We start from the raw sequence: 24,212 nt of genomic DNA, 5'->3' as shown, positions 1-24,212 counted from the left end.
GACAGGTGACTTTCATGTTAATCATGTCATCTCCCTTTGCACACTAAGTATCTGAAGTGGTAATAATGAAGCATAGCGCTGTACAGACGGAAATGCAAGGAAAATGTGTCTTCTGGAACAGCATCATTTTACTATGGATATGTTCTTCGTGTCAGATTTTGCAGTAGTAAAAATCTCAGGGTTCTTTTTCAAATTCAGTGTTGTGCTGATGTCGCATACCTCCACTGAAGAGTATTTTTTATCTTCTTTCCACAATTTTAACTATCACGCGGCTCTGTTACAGAGCAATCAGATATTAATTGACTGTTTGTAAAATAGTGTTATTGATAGCAGTCTAGGAGGTCATCTTCTAGGACTGTTTCCAACTCATAGTGAAGGGAATTATTACATCATTGATGTATTAATAAGGAAATCAAAAAGCTTTCCTAATATGTAGGAAACCATGAAAAATCCACTTAATTATTTTCCTCAAAAACATTAACTCTGAGGTGAAGCATAGGTCTCAATTTATTAGTTTGCAAATATGTGAGGAAAATTGTGAATTTGTGGATTCATGTATGCACAAAGGTAATTTGCTTTAAACAGATTTGACCAGAGTGTATCCACTACTCATCTCGTATCACTGAAACAGAGAAACAATGTATAAAAGTGAGCAATTTAAAAATACACATCCTCAGATTAAAAAGAATCCCTGTCTCAGCTGGGTTTTTGAGAATACAAGGTAGAAGAAAAAAGAGTTACTGGCCTGGATCCAGAACTTTCTGGGTCTGATTTGATGCTGGACTGCTGTTGCTACCGGGGAGACTAGTAACTATATTTATCCTGAGGTATAGTCACAGTGGTTCCAGATTGTCTTTGGTAAACAATGTCCCTTTTCAGAACTAGTTACTGATGAGCAATTGAATCTTTAGAACAGTCTTTTGCATTTGCTGCTTCACAATTTCATTGGCTACCATTAATACTATTCTTATGCAAAAATTTGAACAATTGGTTCCTTTAATGTCTTAAACTTAAGTTATAAAAAATGTGGAGCAATGTATTTTCTGTGTTCAATACATAATCTGAAGTTTTTCCTGAACGTAGGGCACACAGGCACAACAAAATGATGATGAGCTACTTCATCCCTAGAGAGTTCACTGTCAGGTTTTTTTGGACATAAATATTGTTGAGTTTTGCTGAATTTGTGGATTTATTCCATGGTCTTAGATTCTGGTACTGAATTATCATGATTTGTTTGTACGATTGTCAGCTATAATCTTTGTTATAAGTCCTTGAGAGAATGTTCTTGGTTCTGGTCTTTAAGATAATTAAACTAAGGAAAGCCTAATTAAGGTAACAGTGGATCATTTGGTCTAGCCGTTAAAGCTCTTATACCTGATTGCTGCTACAGTCTGTGCAAAGAGGGATCTCTCTGCAGCTATCACCAATTGTTTATCATTGTCCATCTCTGCCATGTGTGTCATTCACTGTCTGTATGCCTTTTGGCTTCAGCTTATTTTGGGCAGTGTGGGGAGTGTTGGTTTCTGTTTGAAGTCTCAATATTTTAATTACTCATTGAATAACTAATTTGTGACCAGCTTGCTGAGCACATATTTTTGGTTACATGGGTTTATTATTGTTATTATTGAAATAAATGTACTTTCAATTAAGCATTTACAGTTATTTTTGGATCCTACTAACCTAATGGAACATTTACATTAAAGAGAGTGTGTAAAAGAAAAAAATGAGTAGTTGGGGTTTGACTGTTCAGCCTGTGCTGGCTTAATACTGAGTTTTGGTAACAGGTAGGTGAAGACAATAGTGTTTTTCCTTTTAACATTTTAAAAACCATTCTTTGATGGTGGTATTATTAGAAAAAAAAATCGTGCAAGGAAAAATGACAAAGGAAATGTTTGACCTTTGTATCAATATGTTCCTCATATCTGTATTTTAAATGGAAAAACATAAAACATAAGGTATTTTAATGATTTCTAAAATTAATATTGAATTTGGGTTTGGATTGTATGGCTAGATTATACAGAGCACTGTATGTCACTGTTAAGGTTTGAGACTAGTTACCATTTTGTAGCCAAATGCTTTAGAATTCCTACACTTACTTGGATTGTTTGAAAAAATAACTGTTTTTCAGAAGTCTCCAGGGAAAGGTGAACTGGAAGTTATGATGATTTCAACATATAACCACAGACACCCCCCCCCCCCCCCCCCCGTTGTGTCCCGTGTCCCCCCCCGCCCCAAAATTGGCACCCTGCCTACATTTTATGGTGGTTCTTATTTGTTTTGCACTCACGTACCCCACGCTCCCACGCAGCGTTCCTCTGATGGTTGCGATCCTCTCCTACTCAGTACAGCACTGGAGGCGATGTCAACTAGTGCATCAATTCTTATCTCTTTATCACTTATTCAAAATAAACTTAGCTTTATATTGTGTCTTAATCTTGACTTTGCATAGTGGGCAACATAATTCACATATGCTTGGGCTCTGAAGTCAACCTAAAAAGTTTGATGTGCTAGAGAGTGACTCGTGAGGACATACTCTTTGTAATTTTCATGGCATACTCTGATTTTATTTTAGAAATATGGTCAAAAGAAAATAGTGTTAATTATGTAAAAGGAAGAGAAGAAGCTAGTAGGTAGCAGCAGAAGGGAAATACAGTCATGCCGCATGCTGCTTTACTGGTTTGAACAGTAGCGACAGAAGGATCACAGGAAAGACTGTTTAGCTACAACCCTTATCAATGCCAACATGTTTAAAGGGGTTGACTGACTATCAGGAAATGTGTTCACAATAGAGCCTTATTCTCAGGACTGATTTGTGGACAAATACTGTTTTATGTACTGCCAAACTTTTTAAAAAGAAAATAGTACGTGTGTGTGTATTCTTGTCACGTATTTGCCATCTCTGCAAAGAGGGAGCAAAGGTGGTGAAACAACGTTTGGCTATAATTTATTCCGCAGCCTTTAGAAATTTAAGCAGTTAATATCTGGAGTGTGAATCACTGCTGTTGAATCTTAACTGTGTCTTACAAGTTTTTGGCAGCAAGTACTGAAACATGCATTCAGTATTAAATGTTTTGAGATTCAAGATAAAATTGCAATAGGAGATGTTGTTACCAGCTTCTCCACGATTAATAATACACCTTAGTGAGTTAAACTGTGATGCACATTACATGATTTTGTTGTTGAATATCGGGTTTATAGTACACAGTAATGTGACACTTTCAGTGCGTTGATCTTGGTCAATGATATTTCTCACTGGTATAAATCTGCATTTGTAACTTGTGTGGAGTGTAACCGCTGAATTAGGCTCCAGTCCTTAGTCCAGAGGCTTAGACTATATTAAAAATGTTAGGTGAGTATTGGATCTTTGAATTTAGAAGGACTTACGTCATAACTGCAACAAATAATTCTTTCCTAATATCACAGTGACACAATGCACCTCAAGAGGCATTATGCAGCTCGGAGGACTGCAGCAATTTCCATTCTATTAGTTAGTAATCTTTTTCACAAGTCGCTGCATCTTTGCTCATTCTTGTCTAATATGCTGAGCCCAGTCAATTTCTCATACACATATTCACTGTGCATGATACAGATGTGCTTCCAAGAAAAGTTTGCAGTTTAGAACAGTCACTATCGCACTAATTCTTCATCTCCATTCCTTATATTTTGTTTCTCTAGTAAGTATAATAAATGCCATATACAATTTGTCAACAAAAGTGGAAAAAAAAGGTAAAGGTTTGGAGAAGAACATGTCCATTTCAATAATGCTGGAATGCTTTTATTAAGTAGGCTGAGAGATCCATTTATTTCATTATTAATTAAAACCTGTGACAAAAATATTATTTTGGAGGTACCTTAGACTAAGCTAATATGTTTTCTTTGCCTTACTAATGGAAGTGGTAGACATACATTACTGAAGTGAATAAAATGTTACTAAGTTCTTCATGGAAACATGGTGAACCTCCCTTTTTAAATTGTATTGTAATTTGTTAAACAGTGTTGTGGTTTTTTAATTCAAAAAATAATAGTCATGGTTGTAAAACCCAAACTGAGTAGAATATTTAACTTCATAATTAATAAAAAAATTGGTACATTAAGAAGTTGGTACATTAGAATTCGTGGAATATCTTTTGTTTCCCTGCTGTTGTTCTTATATGTAGGTTGTTACTTTTAGGGGAGAAGGCCAGAGTTTTTACTGCAGTGTTTAGTGATTTGTCTTTATCAAATTGTCCTTTGTTAGCAAAGATCTGAATTTTAAGAGTAACAGTATGTGACTTTTATTTTTAAAAGCACACTTTTATTCATATGACATAGTCTGATAATAAAAAAGAGGTTCCATCTTTCTGTGCATTTACTGTCTACTGTTTCTCTGTTGTAGTGCGGTTGGCACGTTTGCTCGAGCGTTGGACTGCAGTAGTTCTGTCAGGCAACCTAGTTTACACATGAGTGCAGCTGCTGCTTCCCGAGACATCACACTGGTAGGTGGCTTCTTAAAAACCCTACAACTTTTTTTATATCTGTGAATTCAGCAGTATCTATTACTACAGAGTCCCCGTCCTCTGGATACCTGTTTTCCTTTCGATACCTGTGTGCAAGGTGCATGTGGGTATGGTAGATAATCCTGTGTGTTTTCTGTAAGCTTACTGGTGATGCCCTTGTAATCATACTGTAAATCACTTGAGTTTAGCTGAAATCTATTTAAATATCTTCATATGTTGTAATTTGCACAGCAGAGTGGATAATACACATTTTATAGAGATTCATTCGGTAGAATTCATCAGTAGTGTGATTTAAAGTATGTGGTAAGCTGATTGAAAATTGTTTAGATAATATGTTTTACTTACTAGATGTGTGTGTCAGTAAATTTACTAAAGGATAAGCAATCTGACTTTGTAAGCAACTTTTTGAAGAACATTTTGCTTAGGATATCCTTAGGATGTTTCTTTAGTTTGTTAAAGCATTCACCGTAATGTAAACACCTGCATCTTTTAGAGAAATTAAAAATACATCTATTAGAGACCAAAATTTTGTCTCTGTATATTGATATTAGCTGAGATTACAAGATGTGCTACAGTAATAAAAGCATGCCAGGAAAACTGTATGAGAACAAAAAATCTTACTGTTCCGTAGAATCAGGTTTGACTTAGATTTCCAGAGACATCAGCAGGAATTGTTTATTTTAAGTGTGTACAGAATCATGAAAATAGTTAAGGCTAAAGTAGATCTGCTATTCATCAGATACTTGAGTATTTGAGCTAGAGAACGCTCAATAAAACTAGCAGATCAGATTAAAATAGTTAAGGTACTGCCTCATAAAGCAGCTAGAGAGCCCCTGGAATTTAGTTACACAAAATTTTGTGGGAACAGACACTATCAGGAGGTTAAAAAAAGGGGTTAGAAAAATTGTGGAGCATGGTTCCATAAATGGGTACTGAGGAGAATAGGGAGAGGTGTACCATCTGGCATTGCTAGTTCCCAAGGTTTGTAGATGCTGGTGAATGAAATGGGAATTGACCTCAGACTGTAGTTAGACTTTCCTGCATATTTTCTCTAAGTAACAACCCTTGGTGCTGCTGTCAGAGACAGAACGCTTGGCTAGATGGATGACTGGTCTGATTCAGTAGAGCAGTTCTTACATTCCAGATAAAATATGTTCATTAGTATGATGAGAAAAATACTTAATTTCTTAACATTTTGCAGTGTACTCAAAGGCCATTAGACAGGAAACTGTTTTAGTCTGGGCTACGATAGTGTAGTAAAGGCAAAGGCAAAATGTAATATTTTCAGTAATACTCAAAATGAGTTTTATGTTTCATACTTGCTGATATGACCTTACCACCACAATTCTGTTCATATTTAAATACTTTATTTTTTCCCTCAAAGTAGTTCTTTAGTTTAACATTTTTAATTTTATAAGATTTCGTTGGATTGAGAATTTCTAATAAATACCACACATTGTGCAGTCCTCCTTACTGTATTCAGTGGTTAACGGGCTAGATTCATCCTTACAGCAATTTCATCTTGTTTGAAAGTACATGTGCAGTGCTGCTAATAAAGGGATACATTTAGTGTTTGAGTGCTGTATAAATGTTTCTCCATGGCAAATGATCCATTAAGTTCCATTACACTTAATGAAAGGCATATCTTATAATGAGGCACCAGAGGAGCCACCCCAGGTTTAATTATTGTGTCTGTTCTCATTTTCCTACCCCCTCAGCTTTTTAAAACCCTTCTCTTTTGCTGTTTGGCAATGTACTTCCTTCTAAGTTAAGAAAAGACATATTTGTCATTATAGTAGTTACTCTTTCAGACATTCCATGTTAATTGGGAGCATATTTGGAGCAGCCGTTAAAGTTAGTACAGACGTTTGCAGAACTTGTGGTCTATCTCATTTACGCTTTGGAAGGCATGTAGGTGCATGCCACTAAGAAAATTATACTGTCTGTATTCTTAATGCAAGGCAGATAACCCTTGCACCTGAAGTGCTATTAATGGGATTTCTGTACACCACACCTATGGCTTTCCAGTATTCCTAATTAGTTGTTTCGGTTAGAGATGACTGTAAACAGAGTGATCCTAAAAAAAAATTCGATAAATACACAGGTTATAAACATGAATAAATTCAGAGTGGATGTACACAATAGGGAGGTCTTGCAGCTTAGCAGCAAGTGAGATGCTACTTCCTTATTTTGAAAACATGTGGAAGGTAATGAGACAAGGCAGGAAACTACCAGTGCTTTTAGAAAACCCTACTGAAAGACGTGAAACAATGTGTATTTACCTTCTTAGATGAAACTAGATGTTCTTTTCTTACAGTGACAAAGATTTGTGAGACAACCAACCCACTGAAACTTGAATTTCTGGCCTTCTTAGAGGCAGTGTTTTATAATGAAAACTGATCTCTCAGAAGAGAAAGAAACTGGAGGGACTTCCTGTTGCAGATTCCTAACCATTGCATAGTGCATACACTGACAATGAGAGCTGTTAAAGCAAAGCAAGTTGATGGAATCACTTGCTCTTTGTGGTGGGCTTGTTTGGAAGAGCCCGTGCGACTTTACTGTAAGGATGTAAATCTGGTTTTGGATGTCACTTCAAAACAAAAAGTATGAGCGGGTTTTCCTTCACATTTTGAATGATGTCTTCTTAAAGATTTTTATTAGACTTCCATATATGTAGCTTGTAAGACAACCATGCCGAAAATATAATTGAATTATAGAACCCATACTCTGTTTCTAGTTTGAGTGCTTTGTTGGAGGCAGCTCAGTCTAATTAATTTAACTGACTACTGAAATTGCAGCTGGTTTGTGAGCTGTGTGTTACAGCTTGTTTGCAGCATGCCCTGTCACTCCCTTTCTTCCCAGCTGCATGCAGCCCTTCCTTAGCTTTTGGTGGAGAGTTTCTTCCTTTACGTGCTTAAATTTGGACTTGAAATTCCCTCTATCTGTGGCTAATACCTTTTGTCTGCTGGGAACCCTTGTCTGTGCTGGACAGTATGCTTTGGGCAAGAGTTATTAGGGAAGGGTCATTCTTCCTCTGTCCTTCAAGCTCCTATTTGGGAGAGACAATGCCAGGTCTTCCCAGCCTCCTGCTCCCTAGGTGTCAGCTACCCACCAGTTGTTTCTTGCAGTCCTCTCATCCTTGGGTGAAACAGATGAAAAGGAGATACTCCAGGACTTTGTGTCTTGGGCTCAAGTAATGTCTTCAGGCTGCTTTTGCTAGCACAGTTTACTCACTGCAGTGTGGGAATTTGATTGCAGGTGAGGGCTGACAAACCTACAAAAGACAAAGTGTTGTTGTTATGGGAACTTATCAGTGGTCTTCTGTTACAGAACAGCTCAGTGGAGACAGTACTTATCCAGAGAGTTCATTATGAATCTTCAGTAATACCAAAAAAAAAGCTTTATGGAATCAAATGTTTATTATACATGGAAAAAATGAACATAAAGCAAGATCAAGATCCTGATTTATTCACTTCTCTTGTAATTTTTAAGAAAGTTGGTATCAGTGAGTAGATTGGATTTAGCAGCTGCTTGGAAAATGTCTGGTATGTACTGCTTTTCCACAAGGGCTGCAATTTAAACAAAGGTTTAAACCTTGGTAACACATACACTGTGATAAGAGTTCAGTCTTTAGGCCTGATTTACTCATTGCCCAAATGATAAGCAATGGTTTTATTTTAAATTCCCTAATCTGAAGATTATGGATTTTAGACATTATGTTACATATTTCCAGATTAGAATACTTCATTTTAACAGTGGCTTTTTCTCAAGATTGGTGAATTTGGCTTGAACCATAAGTAAAATGATGTATTGTAGGGTAACACTGACATTACTTGTTGCGGATGAAACAGTTCAAGAATCTTATGCTTGATAGCTTTCAAAGAGGTATATTGAAAGCTGGAGAAAGACTTTAGCCACTCATAGGAGATGGCAAAAGGTAAGGAGAATTCATTATTTGCCGTACATTTGTATGTAGAAGCTCAACTGGAATTGCTCTGTAAGTGCTATATTGACACATACTTCAAGAGTGTTTGTTCCTTGAAAGGTTTTGGGTGCCGCGTCTCAAAGTGAGTTTAAGGCTGTGTGAAACATTGCATGCTACAGTTACAGCTCATCACTGTGGTGGGACAAATAAGTAGGAGACTGATGTTGCACAGTCACACACCTTACTGAGCTTTATACCTCTAACAGCCCCTTTGGCACAACAATTTAAGATTGTGGTGATGGGGTCTTTTGGGATGCTGTGTCAGAAAGGCTTCTTGTATGTTGCTCGTTTTACCTGCCGGTGGATCTGTGATGTAGTTGTGTACTTTTCATATTCCTCATCATTGGTTAGTGATGTGAGCATTCAGTGTTACCTGTAAAGTGAAGAGTGCTATAACTTCTTCATTTTTTGTTTTCCTCTTTTATAACAAAAAGTGAATTAACCAAAGAAACCTCATTTACCCATCTCTTACAAAAGAGCTTAGCAAGGGACAAAAATCTTGCTAGTTTTTCAGTTTGATGATAATGAAAACAGTAAATGCCTGCCTTCCTGAGCAGTGAGAATATTGAGCACATAAATGTCTGGGCAGCTGCTTAGCTACTATTTAGAACTTCTGTTAATTGAAAATGGCCCCTCAGTCAATATATACCACTGTCTCTGTTGGGTTACTTGGAACCAATTTCTACCAACTAAAGATTCTCGAGAAATGTTTTCTAGTAATTTTTTAAAAATTAGCAAGAACTAATAAACTAATGTCATTTTTAGTAAACGTTTAATTAAGGCATTTCCTTTCCCAAACTAAGCAATAAACAATTTATTTTCCTTATGCTCTGTAGCAGAATACCTACAATATCAAGATAGATTCTAAATTTAGCATTAGTTGAGGCTTCTTGCGTGGCTTACAGAAAATAATACATTGAATTTTCATTAACTGAAATGGACTGCTGTCTATTTAAACACGTTTTTTTATTCTTTCCTTCACCTTGCTAGTTTCATGCAATGGATACACTGCATAAACACAACTATGATTTGAGCAGTGCCATCAGTGTTCTGGTGCCAGTTGGAGGGCCTGTCTTGTGTAGAGATGAAATGGAAGAGTGGTCAGCATCAGAAGCTAGTTTATTTGAAGAGGCATTGGAAAAGTATGGCAAGGACTTCAATGACATTCGACAAGACTTTGTAAGTATGAAATTAGTACACTTTTCTGTTACTGTGGTTTCACATGGGTGGGCATAACTGTTTTCTGTAGGTTTGGAAGATTAGCTAGAGGAGAAATCTGTGCAGCTAATATGTGTAATTAACATACATATACTTCTTATCTGGCTGAAAGTCAATATGCTTTCTTGTTCGGTGCTGTACTTTGGGAAGATGTTGACAGAAGATAATCTGTTTAATGGTTTAATACCAGGTAGGATGTCTCATGCGGGTGTGTTTTCATAAGGATTTTTACAAGGATTTTACAAGCATCTGAAAAAGTTCCAGCAACTTTTCCACAATTTCTAGTGAAATTCATTAGCAGCTACGTGGCTGACTCTCCTGAGTGGTTTTGGAAAGCTGGAGTTTCCTCCTTAGCAGACAGAAATTTATATTCAGATAGCGTTTGAGGTGCGCTCCAGGAAGTTATTTTGACATATTAGGTATTTTGGCACTTCTCAAAGGAAATGTTTTCCAATGTGTACTAACTATGCTGTTTTTGGTACTGAAGTATCAGACTACAGAGAGCAAAGCTTCAATTTGCTGAATTCTCATGCAGAGTAATGAACTTGTTCGAGTGTCCATGTGGGATCTAATGGTAAAATTAAATCCTATGGTGCCTGAGATTAAACTTGAACCTAAGCAGTCATGCAGTGATGACACAGTACAGGCGAGACTGTCATGTTGCATGGCAGAAGGTGGTTGGTAGCACTCTTCTGAAGCAAAAGGGTTATGTAATACCTGCTTTGGGTAATTACATGCCAGAGAAGTTGCTTTTCTGAATCGGCCTGGATTTGTAAGGCATGGCAGCTGCAATTGCAGCCCTTACGTGATAGTTCTCTAAAGGGCAGGTTCATTTACTTTTCCAGCAATTAGTAAGAATTGGCACTATTTGACATTCAATGTGCAGCTCAAGCATTAAGCTATAAACATTAAATACTAGTCAGCGAGACAATTATTATAAATTAAACAGTGTAAAGGAGTTTACCTTTTTTTTAATAGACAGGAGAAGCTCATTTGTTACCAACTTACGAGTCTAGCCTTTGAATAATCATTTTCATCAGCTGTTGACTCATCAACTGTTATAGGAGCTCATTTGTTGAGGTTCTGATGTCTTTTAAGAACCTATGTGAATCCTAATCAACCTAAACTTTTTAAGCTAATTGAATTTACTTGATGTACTTGAATTATTTCACATCCCAGGGTAGTAGAATGAAAGAAGACTGAATATTTTATGTTCTCTACATATAGCTATTTTCCTAATCGTAAGAGACAGCTGTTACGCTTGTTAATTCTTACTTTTTCATTATCAACAGTTTTCACAAATTTGTAACTCTTACATCTCAAACGTGCCAGGAAAGGCCATGAGAATCAGACTTGTACCATTTATAGAAAACAGGAGCAACTGTTTTCCAACTTCAGAAAATTGTGGTAACATGCCTTAAAGTTAACATGTTCATTTTAAGATACTTTATAATCCTAAATTTTTTCTGCTGGTCTGATTTGAGTAGTCCTTTTTTACCCTGAAGAAATTAAATAAACTGAAAATTCCCTCTCCCTGTTTTTGTACTGCTGACACCTCTCTGCTAATTTTCTCATACAAAAATGTCATGCGGATGATCATTTTTACTTCTTTCAATTAGTGTTTAATAGAATTTGGTAGAGTACATTATTCTATGGCTGTTCACAGCTTCTCTGGCAGTTCAGAGCAACCTCTGGAAAATTCCCATGCCTCTTCAGTGTTTTGTCATTTAAGTGGGTAGGTAAACAGAATACAGGAAATTCATACTTAGTCTGTCGAACAGGTTTTCTGAGTTGTGAATCAAAGTGTAAAAGGATTATGGTTATCCAGTCCAAGCACCTTAATTACCTTTCTTTAACTGTAGATACCTACTGAGTGAATGAACATACTGGTGTCACAATCATAGTTAAAACAGATTAAAGTACCTTCTAGAAACATGGCAAATGTAATCTGTAGCATGAATATGTTAATAAGTGTTCAGGAAGGAAAATAAATATGGAAATGCTAAAATGTACTCATTGACAGATAGCAGGTAGTTGAGGTGACAGTGTTTCATCTGGATAACAGGAAGAATATGGACCTAGAGACTGAGAAGCAGCTGATCTGTCACCTCACACTGAACATGTGTTCCTATCACTGGCCTTTTCTTGGGCAGATTTCTCTTAAGGCATCTTTTACCTGAGAAAGTAAAAGGATTTTAGTAAACTAAATTATGGTGCTATTTACTGGAATATCGGCTTATGTATTTGTTACACTTGTACTTTTTAATTAAATGCAAATGGACAGGGATTTAGACACTGTGGTCCCCTGTCTGAGAAAGAATTCACAGCTGAATCTGGACCTGAATCCCAGCTTCTGAAAGGCAGAGGTGGGAGCCAGACTCAGTTCCTCTCAGTGTCTGCAAGAAAGCAGCATGAAAAACTCGCTGTGGGCTCCTGCATGCAGGGAGAGGCAGCTTGATACAGTGTTCCTCTGTTGTTTTAGGAACTTGATAAAGGGTCATGAAGCTGTTCTTTTGTCTTAAGACATGCAGAAAGCCTCCAAGTGGAGTGAGTAAGGTTGGAAAGATAAGTTTCTGCACCTGTATTTTCTGGGACTTCTTAAAAATCATCCTAATTCCTGTAAAGCAGAGAATATTAGTGTTGATGCATACATCTAGAAAATACAATGCACAAAATAGTAGAATATTTACAGGTTATGAAGAGAAATTGCATGAATTTTGTAAAAGTAGTACTAATTTAAATTATAGAAAGAATTTATGGAGTTAAATAGATTATTCAGTAGTAATTAAAAGTGGCTGCTGTATGCTTAATTTTCTTCCCTAAATTTAGGCTGATACATTTTTATTTTGCCAATGAACATGTGCACTCAAAATAATAATAATCTTCATCAGTTGCCCTGAGTTTGCAGAGAATTTTGTGAAATATTCATTGTCAGTATCACTCTTGTTGTTCACAGTAGCATTTGTCCCTAGCATCCTTTTGTTTCTTGTTTCATGGTCCAACAGTATGTGGAGGTTTATGCAAAACTAGTGGTGTTATATGAGCGGCTGAATTACGGGACTTGAAAAACCTGTGAACTAAGTACAGTGACCATTGTATTTTTTAAGAGTGAAATTATCATGAGACTCGAACACAGTCTTGTCAAGATGATTTATTCTAGTCCTGATGTTGTTCTCCATGTGATACACTTTATAATAGATCTGTTACCTTCTGTGTTTCCTGATAGGAATCTGGATTCTGTTTTGATGATTTTTTTTTTAACCATATGGCTTAAACAGAATAAATTACATTTAGATTTGGATGTATAATATTGTTGTAATTCTGCATCCTTGTTAACTCTAAGGAAAGGTTGTCTATTGTTAATAGTAATAAATATTCATTTGCATATGGGTTTTAATATAGGCATTTAGTACATTCACATGTTAGCATTTGTGTATCAACTATACTTGATTTTAACGTGTTTACTAAGATGGGGACATGGCAATTTCTTTAATTTGTAACAAATGTTTTTCAGCTCCCTTGGAAGTCGCTGACTAGCATCATTGAGTATTATTACATGTGGAAAACCACTGACAGATATGTGCAGCAGGTAATTTAATGACTACTTCAGCATGAACCAGTCTGCCAAAAAAACTAAACTTGTTAAAACATAAAAATCTGTTTCTGTTCTTAGAAAGAGATATGGTGGGAGCCCTATGGTAATGTTTTAGATTTTTTGCTGTTCACAGGGTGCATTGTCAAGTCCTCTGATGCCTACTGTACATCACATAGATGTGAAGAGCTTTTCAAGCCATTTGTATTGTATGCTGGTTTGTAGCAACGTGATTCCTGGTTCTTACTGCAGTATGAGTTAAGAAGGAAATGGGCTGCAGAGCAAATGCTTTAGGCTGTGAATCTGTGCATGGGAATGAAGGAAAAGGAAAAATACATTGTGTTAAAGTGGCTGCTAACGTTATGAACCTTTTATTGGTACTCCACCTTAAAACATTGCTTTGCCATTACCAGGATTTAAAAACAAAGTTGCGAACATTCTGCACGCACTGGATGTGTTCATCCTTCTCATTGAATGTTCAGTTGTTTGGGCAGAAACATTGTAAGATTATATTGGGTACTGACACTGGGATATTTTAAGCAGGTTTAGGCAAAATTTTAGTGTTGGTGCTTTTAATGTATTGCAGTCTTTATATAGTTACTCCTTGGTTTAGATACATAAAATATTTTAAAATAATCAATTTTAATTTATGATTTAACATTAAAGTTTGTAGCCTCTTTATTTGCTGCATAAGTAGCAGCAATGTTATGTACATACAGCACGTTGAAAAGAAATTTTCTGCTGTAATGGTTACAGCTGTATTGTTAGATGGATCTTTGGAATTGTTCCAGATTTTGTTACATTGTGCCAGGAGGATGAGTGCTTCAGGTTGTTCTGGTTTATTTGAAAGCATTTCTACATCATCTTATTAGGGTATGGAAAGTAATGGTAAAGTCTTTTACCACATAGTAGTCTTGCACTATCACTAGGACTTTTTAGTTCTATAGATAATACAAATAGACAATAATATGCTGTGTATAAAGGCACGTTTTTCTGGGTTTGTGGCCATTCATTTCACTTCTAACACTTTTTTTTTCCACTGTTAATCTTTATCCTAGAAAGGTATTGCCAGCAGAGATTTGCTGTGCTGTTTGTCAGCTCCTAAGGGTTGGGCAACAGATGATCTTGAAGAATCAGATAAAAAGATTTTATTGATACTGAAAGCCATGGAGTAAGGATAAATTGAAGTACAAATTGACTTTTGTCAACACCCTTAGGCTGCTTGGAGACAGATCTTGTTTTCTGTGAAATTTTTCTGAAATACTTGCTCTGGAGTGGTTGGTAGAAGGCTGAGACTCCCTTTCTAAAGTTCTCTAGGGCATCATTGTGATTCTGTTGCTACAGTGATCAAGGTGTGTGATGGTGCATTGAGTTTGTGTATCCTCCCACAGGATTAGGTTTTTAGCCTCGCATACACGTAGGCTTTATGGTTATCTAAAACTTGAATGCTCTTACAAATGCCTGTGTTTTACTTGTAACTAAGTAAACTTAGAAAATCCCAACTCAGAACATGGTAGTACATCACAGGATTTACTGCTTTAGACATGTTCTTTCAAGGTCATGTATGATTATCAGTAACAAAACCAGTGTAGACCAAAAACTTTGTTTCTATCCTGGTTAACATTTCTGTAATCCTTCCTAATGAGAGATCAGAACTTCATCCTGCCCTTGCTAGTTTGTTTTGAAATGGTAAGAATAATACAGTTCAGTAAAAAATGTATCAGTAGGTTTGTTTTCCCAACCAGAACAAGCTGTCATAGTTAAAGTTATTTCAGGGAGAAAATGTGTTCAGTAAGGAAGTGGCAATTTCCGAGTCATTCTTCCCTGAACATCATGCTTGAGGGGTAGGGCAGCTTGGGGGGATGGGAAGACAAAAAGGTCTTCCCATTGTGTATACTTGAATCTTATGCATAAAATACAGTCTCTGAATTGTAGAGCAGTGTGATTTAATATGAAAATTTGCTCTTTAATTATCTTTATTCTTTGTGTGAATTGGCTGCATTGTGTCAGGCATAAGAAAGGTTTCCTTGTCATAATTGCTACTAAATATTATTCTTGCTTGGTAGCTAAAGCTGGTGATTTAATGGCAATGGAGATACTGCTGCCACCTTGCCTTCAGAGCTTGTTCCCTTCAAGTCAAGGTGAAGGGAAATAGATACGTTAAAGTTCTCGGTCTGTGCTGAACCTGTCTAGCAAAACTAATTCAGACCTTGGGTAATCATTCTTGGTGATATGTCACTTTTCATGACCACTACATTATATAGAGTTTGAGGAAGACCAGGTGGCTCATTCCACTGAATGAAATGTGTTCTCATTATTTGTGGTGTTCTCCTTAAAAATCTGATTCAATGCAAAAAGACTTACTGGGACTTTGCAACAGAAAAAGGGAGAACATATGTAAGGATAACTAAATTGCTGTACAACAACAAAATATCAAAATATTACATTTCGCTCTCATTTATTTATTTCCACAGTAGGGAAGTGGCAATTTCTTGGGATATTTGTTAGTTGATACTCATAACAAAAGTTCTTAAAAAGAAGTAACATTCAGTTTCAAGGTAGTTGATTAAAAGTAGCAGAGCCCAGGTGAAGAGCTGGGCTAGTTGTAGTTCAACCTCCCCTACGTTGTAGTCTGTGAAACTTGTTTGAAATAGTTACTGTTTAAGATCAGATGTAAATAATTTTTTTTAGGAAAAGCATCAGCTCTTGTCACATTGCTCCAGTGATTTCTTACACTTACTGTTACATACTGGTGCTTTGTTTTTTGTCTAAATGTTTTCAATTTCAATGTCCAACCTCTACAGTTTACCAGTTTTCATCCTCTAAATTTCAACAGGCAGAACTTTCATCTCAGAATTTGCAACTATTTCTCAATAGTTTTGTATCTGCATCCTTTTTTCTCTCTCGATACTTAAGAGTTGATGGGTCAGTGTGAATCTAAGCCGTGACATTTTCTGTTGCTTTTAGAGAGCAATGGTGACCGTAGTTTTGGTGCATAAAAATAAAGTTTATACTGAAACAGTATTGTGTGATTATTTTGTAGAAAGCAGTATATTATTAATTTTAGTAAATAAAGGAGGAAAGCAATTGCTAAAATTGCATTCCTTACAACCCTCATGCCAGTAATAAAAGTATGCTAAAATTTAGTTACTGTGTATAGTCACTTCTCACTGACACTGACATCAGGGCTTAATACAGCTTCCTAAAAATGCCTTTACATTTTGACAGTGCTTCAAGGCTACTTTCCTTATTTCTTTCCCTTTATTGTATTTTTTTCTTTTGCTCTGATGATCTTGCTAGGTATGCAGCGAGATTTACTTGTTCTTTTTGTAGAATGGGACCAGTTTGTCATGAACCTCTGAATGTGTGTTACCTGCTGACCTGCAGTCTCCCATGCTTTTTCAGTCTGAAAACAAATTCTGTATTGTTGGGTATCATATGAAAAGGAAAAAGATACAGTTGTGGAAAGCCTGTGGCCTGAAGCTGTTAAGTGGAAAGAGGTCACTGTTGAGAGCTCTTCTGCTGGGGCTGTGGAATGTTCTCAGATTAAAAAGTATCAGTTTACAAGATTTGGGGCATGCTGCTGCTGCTCTTCTTTCTCCTTGCCCTTGTAAAAACTGTCTTAAGCAGGCAGAGCATCGCATGTTTGCAGTTTTGCTGTGCGCCTGTTGAAGGTAGTGCAGTGTTGCCGAGCCCTGGTGTTGGGGAAAGACTGCAACTGCACCAGATGTATCAATGGAAGTCACTTCTCTCTCTAGCTCCAAACTCAACTAGGCGTCTGTGAACAGCAGAGACCCGCGGGGGGGAAGCCTATCTTGGAAATAAATGGAAAAGAGCTCTCTTATTGCATGGGAATTAATTTGTGGTGGCATGGACTGCTTAGGACTCAATTTGTCATAGATTGCGCCTCAAAGATGCAGTTTTTATAGATGAGAGTTATGGTGATGGATGGCACAGAGGCAACTTTCTGAAGTGGAGAAGAGCAGCGGTTTACGTGAGGTGGCCTACTCAGGCTACTCGACCACTAAAGCTGATTCACCCTGTAATTCGCCTCATGGCTCAGGCAAGAGATTCTCAGAGCAGAGTCTTTTGATGATACTTTTCTAATGATGGGAAATATCTTCCTGGTTTGTGAGACTCACAAAGATTGGATATCAGAAAATAGAAGTATAGCTGAGAAGAGAATTGGCTGTTGTAGGAGAAATGCAGGACTGAATTTTAAACACCTGATAAAGAAAGGGGGAATCTTGAGAGGCAGGCAGGTAGTGTTGATTTATTATTGCTGGATATCAGTGCAGTTCCCACCCCCTTCTTCTTTTTTTTTTTTTTTTTTTTTTGACTCCTCAGCAATAAAATTGACCTTGTTTCAACTCCTTTTGTCCTTTCTTTTTTTTTTTTTTTTCCCCTCAAGTGGACAGAAGTGATGTCTAGAGTACAGGAATAGCAGGGAAATAATCTTTTTTTTCCTTCATCTTTTACATACAGACAAATGTTTCAGATAACCAGTAGACATCTGAACTCTGTACTTCTTGTGCCATTGCTGAAAAAATTGTTGTCTTAGTTACTTGTAACTAAATCTTCTCAACATTTTGGAACTTAGTAATACTACCTTGAGCACAACATGTTTTCAGTTTGCAAATGTGAAGAAAGTAATAATTTAGTAAATTCACAGGCTATCTTCATGGTAGTGTAGCTGTCCTGATGTGTTCCTGATCTACAGTTTTAATGGCACTTAATGGGAGTAGATGTTTAGTTGTTTCTAACAGTCAATGGACTTTACTGTTCTGCTTCCTTATATTGGTTATAAAATACTAGCCTCGGGCTTGACAGAGCACACAAGTAGTATTGAGTTACATGACTGATGAGGGAACTCATCATGTGCAATTTCATTCATTTATTTTCTACTTATTCTGCAGTGAGGGTTAGCCACAATGTCATACATGTTTATATAGATGTAATTTATGTAAATTGTAATTGTCATTTTTACAGTTTTGCTCTCATATGTGAGGCCTGTGAGTTTTACTGGGGAGGACAGTATACTATAATTTCAAACTAATAATAAAAATAGAGAACTCGTTTTTCATGGTTTTCATCTTGTAGATTTCTACACTTGTTTTGGAAGCTCTTGAGAAATAACAAAATAAAAATAATTTAAAGATGGATTGTGTGCAGTTTTATGAAATCTTGTACTTGAATATAATAAAATATTTTATTGTGTTAATTTTTCAACTAGAAACGTCTGAAAGCGGCTGAAGCAGAAAGTAAATTGAAACAAGTATACATCCCCACCTAGTGAGTATAACAATAAAGTCATTTTTTTTTTAATAATGTACAGGTAAAATTGAAACAGTAACATGCAGTTGCATGCTGTAACATGCATGATATTTTCTTATTTGTCTTTTTAATAGTTACTATATACAAACAGAATATACAGAGATATAATCAGAAAATGCCACAAACTCTTGTCATAAGTGAAACCTTCATACTTAATTGAGCCCTTTGTCTTTGACCTGTGCACTGCCTGTTTTGGAATGCTGAGAAGTTTTACAAAAGGCGGTCAAGTGCTACATGGACTGCTCACATGCAAAAAGGGCCTTATCATTTAAAAAGAAGTTTTCCCAGAATAATCACTTCCGAACCCTTGTAGCACAACACTTCATATTTGTGTAAATGCAGTATTTCAAAACAGAAGCAGTTGTTAATGTGATCTTTTATCTTTGAACAGGTCTTATTAATGAAATCTGTTTTCTTCTGAGAGGGGTTTAATCTGTTTTTTTAGATTTAAACTCAATGCAGTATCTGCTTTTGTTAATGTGTAGTTTACAGAAACAAGATATAATCTGTCTCTTTCATAGTCATAATTTCCTCAAGATTATGAGAAAATAAAGGATTACAGATGACATTCTTTTAAGCTTTCTGTGGTTATATTCAGTTTACATACATGTGAATTTCCCATTGTTATAAGTGTTTGTATAACAGAAGACTACCAAATGAAATACTTAGAAAATCCACTGTTGTCATTTTGATGACTTGTATAAATTGCATACAGTAGAGCTTCATTTCCATATTCCATACAGACTTTTCTCTTAAACAGATTTAATAATACAAGCAGCAGACTTTTAAATTCAGTCTTTTAATCTCATCTCTGAAGAAATGTTTTGAGTTTTGAAGCTCAAGTCTCTAATAAATTATGCCTTTTTAAAAGCACTGAAAAGTCTTAATATGAGCGTTCCCTAACCCTCTCAGGGAAGTGGCTGCTTTAGGAAGACTGAAAGATGCTCAGTCTTTACATAATGCTTTTTCAATTTTATTTCATTGGTCCATGTGGACAGCGCAGGACTTTTGCCAGTATGTTCACAGTAGGGGAACTATTTGTACTGAATGACAAAACCTGTTTTGAAATGTAGGATTTTTACTTTTTTTATCTTTTTTAATGTCTTGTCTTTTACTTTCATGTCAAGACAAAATCCATAGTCAATGGTAAGAGGGTAGGACTTCTCAAGTCTTTGATAACTGTGCAATCTGGGCACTCCTGGGCAAATTGATTGCTTAATGCTCTGTTTCAAGACTGATTTAGTGTATCTGAAATCTGAGTAGAATTGATTCTCAGAGCTGAATACCTTTTTGAATTTGATCATAAGGTATTTCCTGTAAAAGCAAGGTTCTGTTAATAGTAACCAGAGTCCCTTTCAATTCATGCTTTCTCTGGAAGGTCTCTAAGCAACAGATCATAACGTGGGAGAAAATAATCTCTTGATACCTTCTCTTGTACCTTGAGCCCGAGGTACTTCTCTTGAACATAATTGATAAAGCGTATCTGGAAATTGTTAAATAGTCTCTCACTGGATATAGTGAAAAAGGAGAAGGCAGGAGACAAACTTTGTGGCATTTGGAGTAGAGACTTGATACAGCAAAGGTTTCTTCAATTAGTCATTTTAACTAATCTTGGATATGTTTTATGCTACTTAAAGTAATGAATAATCATCTTATGAATCAATGTATCCAGCCTTGCATTGTATTGTGAGTATAGCACATCAAATGGGTAATTAACACCTACAGAGTTAAGGCTTTGGAAATGCTGTACTTAACCTAGCCAGGAGTATATTAATTCCCTCTGAATTAGCTGACCTTAAAGTCAGTGAAGTATTAGTAGGTAAAATAATCATCATCATAATATAACAAAAAAAAATCCAAGAACAGTTCTTCAGCCTTCTCAGAGTGTGAAAGATGTTTAGGACACAACCCAGGTAGAACAGCCTGATATTACATGGGTGAGCTTTGCAGGGTTATATGGCATTTGCATTTACTGTAGTTGGTGGGGAGGTATGTACTTCTGCTTGTAATATGAGGCAGCAAACCCTCTTCTAGGGTGGACAGCCTTTGTAGTATTATAGTCAGTGTTACTGTTCTTACTTGCTATACTTCACCCAAAGCCCAGCCTCACGCTGTAAAGCTTCATCTGTTGACTGGAATCCCCTTCTTAAATTCTGTCCTGTGTCAGGCTTATGTTAATGCTTCACCTTGAGACTTGGTCTCTTACTAGCTTGCCAGGTAGCTTAGACCATGTGAGAGCATTTTACAAAGATCTGTAAATTTGAGTATCAAAGCAGCTCTTTACAGAACAAGTCTCTTACAGTGCTGAAAATACTAGAGTATAAAAATTAGTCTTGTTTAGAGCAGTTTTTACAGGTGTTGTCACCACACATCAGAATTCCAGAATTAGATTGTTTGTTTTCATGTAGCCTAACTTGTTAGTAAAATCTTTTCTTTAATTATATATATATATATTTTTTTTTTTTTTTTTAAGCAATAAACCAAATCCCAATCAAATATCCAGCAACAATGGGAAACCTGCTGCAGTCAATGGAGCAATGGGAGCCTCTTATCAGGCACAGGCCTCACTAATAGGTCGGGCTTGTGAAAGTTGCTATAGTAAGTAATTTTTAAAAAATAATAATAATGATATTAAATTTTAATATGCACTTTAAAAAAACAAATATATCTACTTTTGTTTGCATGTTATAAATAGAGGATAATTTTCAATGAATTGTGTGGCAGAAACAAGTTAGAGCTGGCTTCAATATGTTGATCAAATGTCAATATTCAAATCCACTTTATGATTTTTTTTAACAAGTCAGAAAGTACAGAAAGATAAAGTGGTATAATATGATGGCACTGATACATTATTCCTTCAGAATACTAGATTCAAATTTATTTTTGTTTCTCCTGTAAGGTTGCAGGGCTTTTTGAGTTGTTTGGGGTGTGTGTCGTTTCCCACCCCCTTCTGTTATTGTTGGGGGTGGGGAAGGTGATGTTTTTTTCTAGTATTTTGTGGGTTTCTGGTGGTCCCTGGTGGACTTGAAATAGCAGGTTTCGACATGGATTATATGAGAGAAGATGTAGCACAATCCAGAACTGGAAAGAATTGAAAAGGCCTACCATATGAGAGTTATTTACTTATCATTGCTATGGCTCCCTGTGTCTTAAACACCAATTAAAATCATATTCTGTATATAGAAAGTTCCAGTTATATACTTTGTTGTTTTTCAAATCACATTTTTTAAATAAGTTTTCTTGTGAAAGATTACAAAAAGGTTAAATTAGTGTTTCCTTCTGAGTCTCCACATGCACAAGATAAAGGTGCACATGAATCTCCAAGGTCAGTAGAAGTGCTTGTCCTTTTCTTATACGGATTTTGACTTACAAGTACTCACTTTGCATGACTTGGGCAAAAACCCCACATCTCTAGTAATTCTAATAAGTAGCAAGCAACTTAATAAGCCTGTCTTCCAGGGTAAGATTAGAAGTAGTGGAGGGTTTATAGGGTTTTGGTTTTGGGGGTTTTTTTGTGGTTTTTTTTTTTTTTTCTTTTCTGTTTGGGTTTTTTTTTGGTTGTTTGTTTGTTTTGGGGGATTTTTTGTAGTCCCCTGGAAGAAAATCTCTTCTTGGCAATACAAAGTCCCTCGTTTGAAATTAAGTAGGAAAGTATTTCAAAATTTCTCTTTGGAGTTGACTTTTGGGGTGCTTTTTTAAAAAATAAACTAAAAATCCAAGTTCTTTTCTCCATCTGAAATGTATTAAATATTTATCCATATAATGCTCTTAGGGAATGCCATCTATTACAGCATTTGGATTTTATATTCAATGAGGCATGCACCACTTCAGCTGTGCTGTTTTTTTCTCTTAGCTCCACAGTCTCACCAGTGGTATTCTTGGGGTCCTCCTAATATGCAATGTAGATTGTGTGCATCTTGCTGGATTTACTGGAAGAAATATGGTGGCCTGAAAATGCCCACACAGACAGATGACGACAAACTGTCTTCCAGCCAACCTACAGAGGTAGGATTGCATAGGTAGAATTCCTAAAATAAAATGTGGTGCTTTCACAAGGCTGCTGTGATTTGAATATTTAATGGCATGGGTTTTTATATGTGTGTTCAACTTCAGTTTTACAAAAGTTAATTTATTAATCCTTTTCTTGTCTTAAGTAGAACTGAACAGTGTGCAGGTCCTGCTGTGTCTTTATATGACCAAGTCTTAGATAAACAGACATCCACTTCATGCATTTTTGGTGGACAAATGTCATCTTGTCAATCAAATGGTGTGTTATCTATAAAATGTTAATATGACTATACTATATCTCATGTAGAATGGCATTATATATCCACTCACAATAGAGCTTTCTACTGCGTTACACAGCTTCTTGCATAAGCCCCAGGTTTTTTGTATAGTGCTTATATATATTATTTGATTAACCTTGTGAATTTATCCAAACTGTGAATTTTTTTAATGCTGTAATTCAGGTGTACATGTTATGATTTTTTTGTTTGTTTTATTTTTATAGGAATCCCACGTTAGAACTCACATGTCCCGGCAGGCCACACAGGGAACTCCAGTTCGTAACACTGGAAGTCCAAAGTCGGCAGTGAAAACACGTCAAGCTTTCTTTCTTCACACAACGTGTTGGACAAAACTGGCCCGTCAGGTCTGCAAAAATACCCTCCGGCTGCGGCAGGCAGCAAGACGTCCCTTTGTCCCTATTAACTGTGCTGCCATTAAGGCAGAATGTAAGATGTTTTTTTAATTCTTAGTTCTGTGTGCTGTGCTTCCCACCCATTTTTGTCTTTTAATTTTATTTTCTTTTTCAATAAACATTTCTTGTCTATATGCTTTTGCTTTTCATTTTTTCATTTGTCCAGCATATCACCAACACATTGGATAAATTCTGGCTGCCTTGAACAGATTTCAGGCTGGGGAAACATTTCATATGAATTAAAAAGGGGATAACTGTTACCTCATTCACTTACAAAAAATTGTCATTAAAAAAAATCAGGGGCAGGGAGAGGAAATCAATGCTGTGACATAAAAAACGTGCTTCCTACTAGGCAGTGTGAAAGAAGTTTGCTTCTATATTGTTTATTCATTAGCTGAGCAGAAGGTATAGATCTGTACATGTTTTACTTTTTCTCAGTGGGGTTGGTTAAGGAATAGAGCTGAGGATGCATAAGAATTTAAATCTGGCATGTAATACAGCCCTTTGTTACTGCGGTGATCAGATGGTGGTGATAGCCGTGTTTTATTATTTCATCATAATTGCATCTTTCTTTTTGTCTGTTCCAGTTTTAAATTTTAGTTTAAATAAAATTTTATATTATGCTTGTTCTTCATATAGGCAAAATATAAAGAACAGATAAATTCACTAGTAGACAAAATGTTGTGAGTTGTAGATAGCAACAGTAAGTCTCTTTATGTGCATATGTGTGTAAGTTCTGTTGCAAAGTCACTGAATATTTCAGCAGGTTTTATATCTGTGCTGAGCGTGTTGTTTTACTGCTCCCACTGTTTGGTTACGTTTCCCAGTATTCCATAGGTGCAGTTCGTGGAGCAGATGCTTGGTATTCGAAGATGAGCCATGCTGGCT

General features: G+C 36.2%; 1 protein-coding gene across 2 annotated transcripts in view; it reads left to right on the top strand.

Annotated features, from left to right (window-relative positions):
• The window catches only part of MTA3 (metastasis associated 1 family member 3), a 142,234-nt gene that overhangs the window by 63,593 nt on the left and 54,429 nt on the right, over positions 1–24,212 (top strand). For both annotated transcript variants that reach the window (XM_074863600.1, XM_074863601.1), the window contains exons 8-14: positions 4,376–4,475; positions 9,472–9,660; positions 13,214–13,288; positions 18,525–18,583; positions 21,099–21,223; positions 22,479–22,630; positions 23,136–23,358. In XM_074863600.1, coding sequence (XP_074719701.1) covers positions 4,376–4,475; positions 9,472–9,660; positions 13,214–13,288; positions 18,525–18,583; positions 21,099–21,223; positions 22,479–22,630; positions 23,136–23,358 — 923 coding nt within the window. The remainder of the gene's footprint in view (positions 1–4,375; positions 4,476–9,471; positions 9,661–13,213; positions 13,289–18,524; positions 18,584–21,098; positions 21,224–22,478; positions 22,631–23,135; positions 23,359–24,212) is intronic.

Source organism: Strix uralensis, chromosome 3 (assembly GCF_047716275.1).
Source record: "Strix uralensis isolate ZFMK-TIS-50842 chromosome 3, bStrUra1, whole genome shotgun sequence".
Classification (NCBI taxonomy): domain Eukaryota; kingdom Metazoa; phylum Chordata; class Aves; order Strigiformes; family Strigidae; genus Strix; species Strix uralensis.
This window is presented reverse-complemented; position numbering and strand designations above follow the sequence as displayed.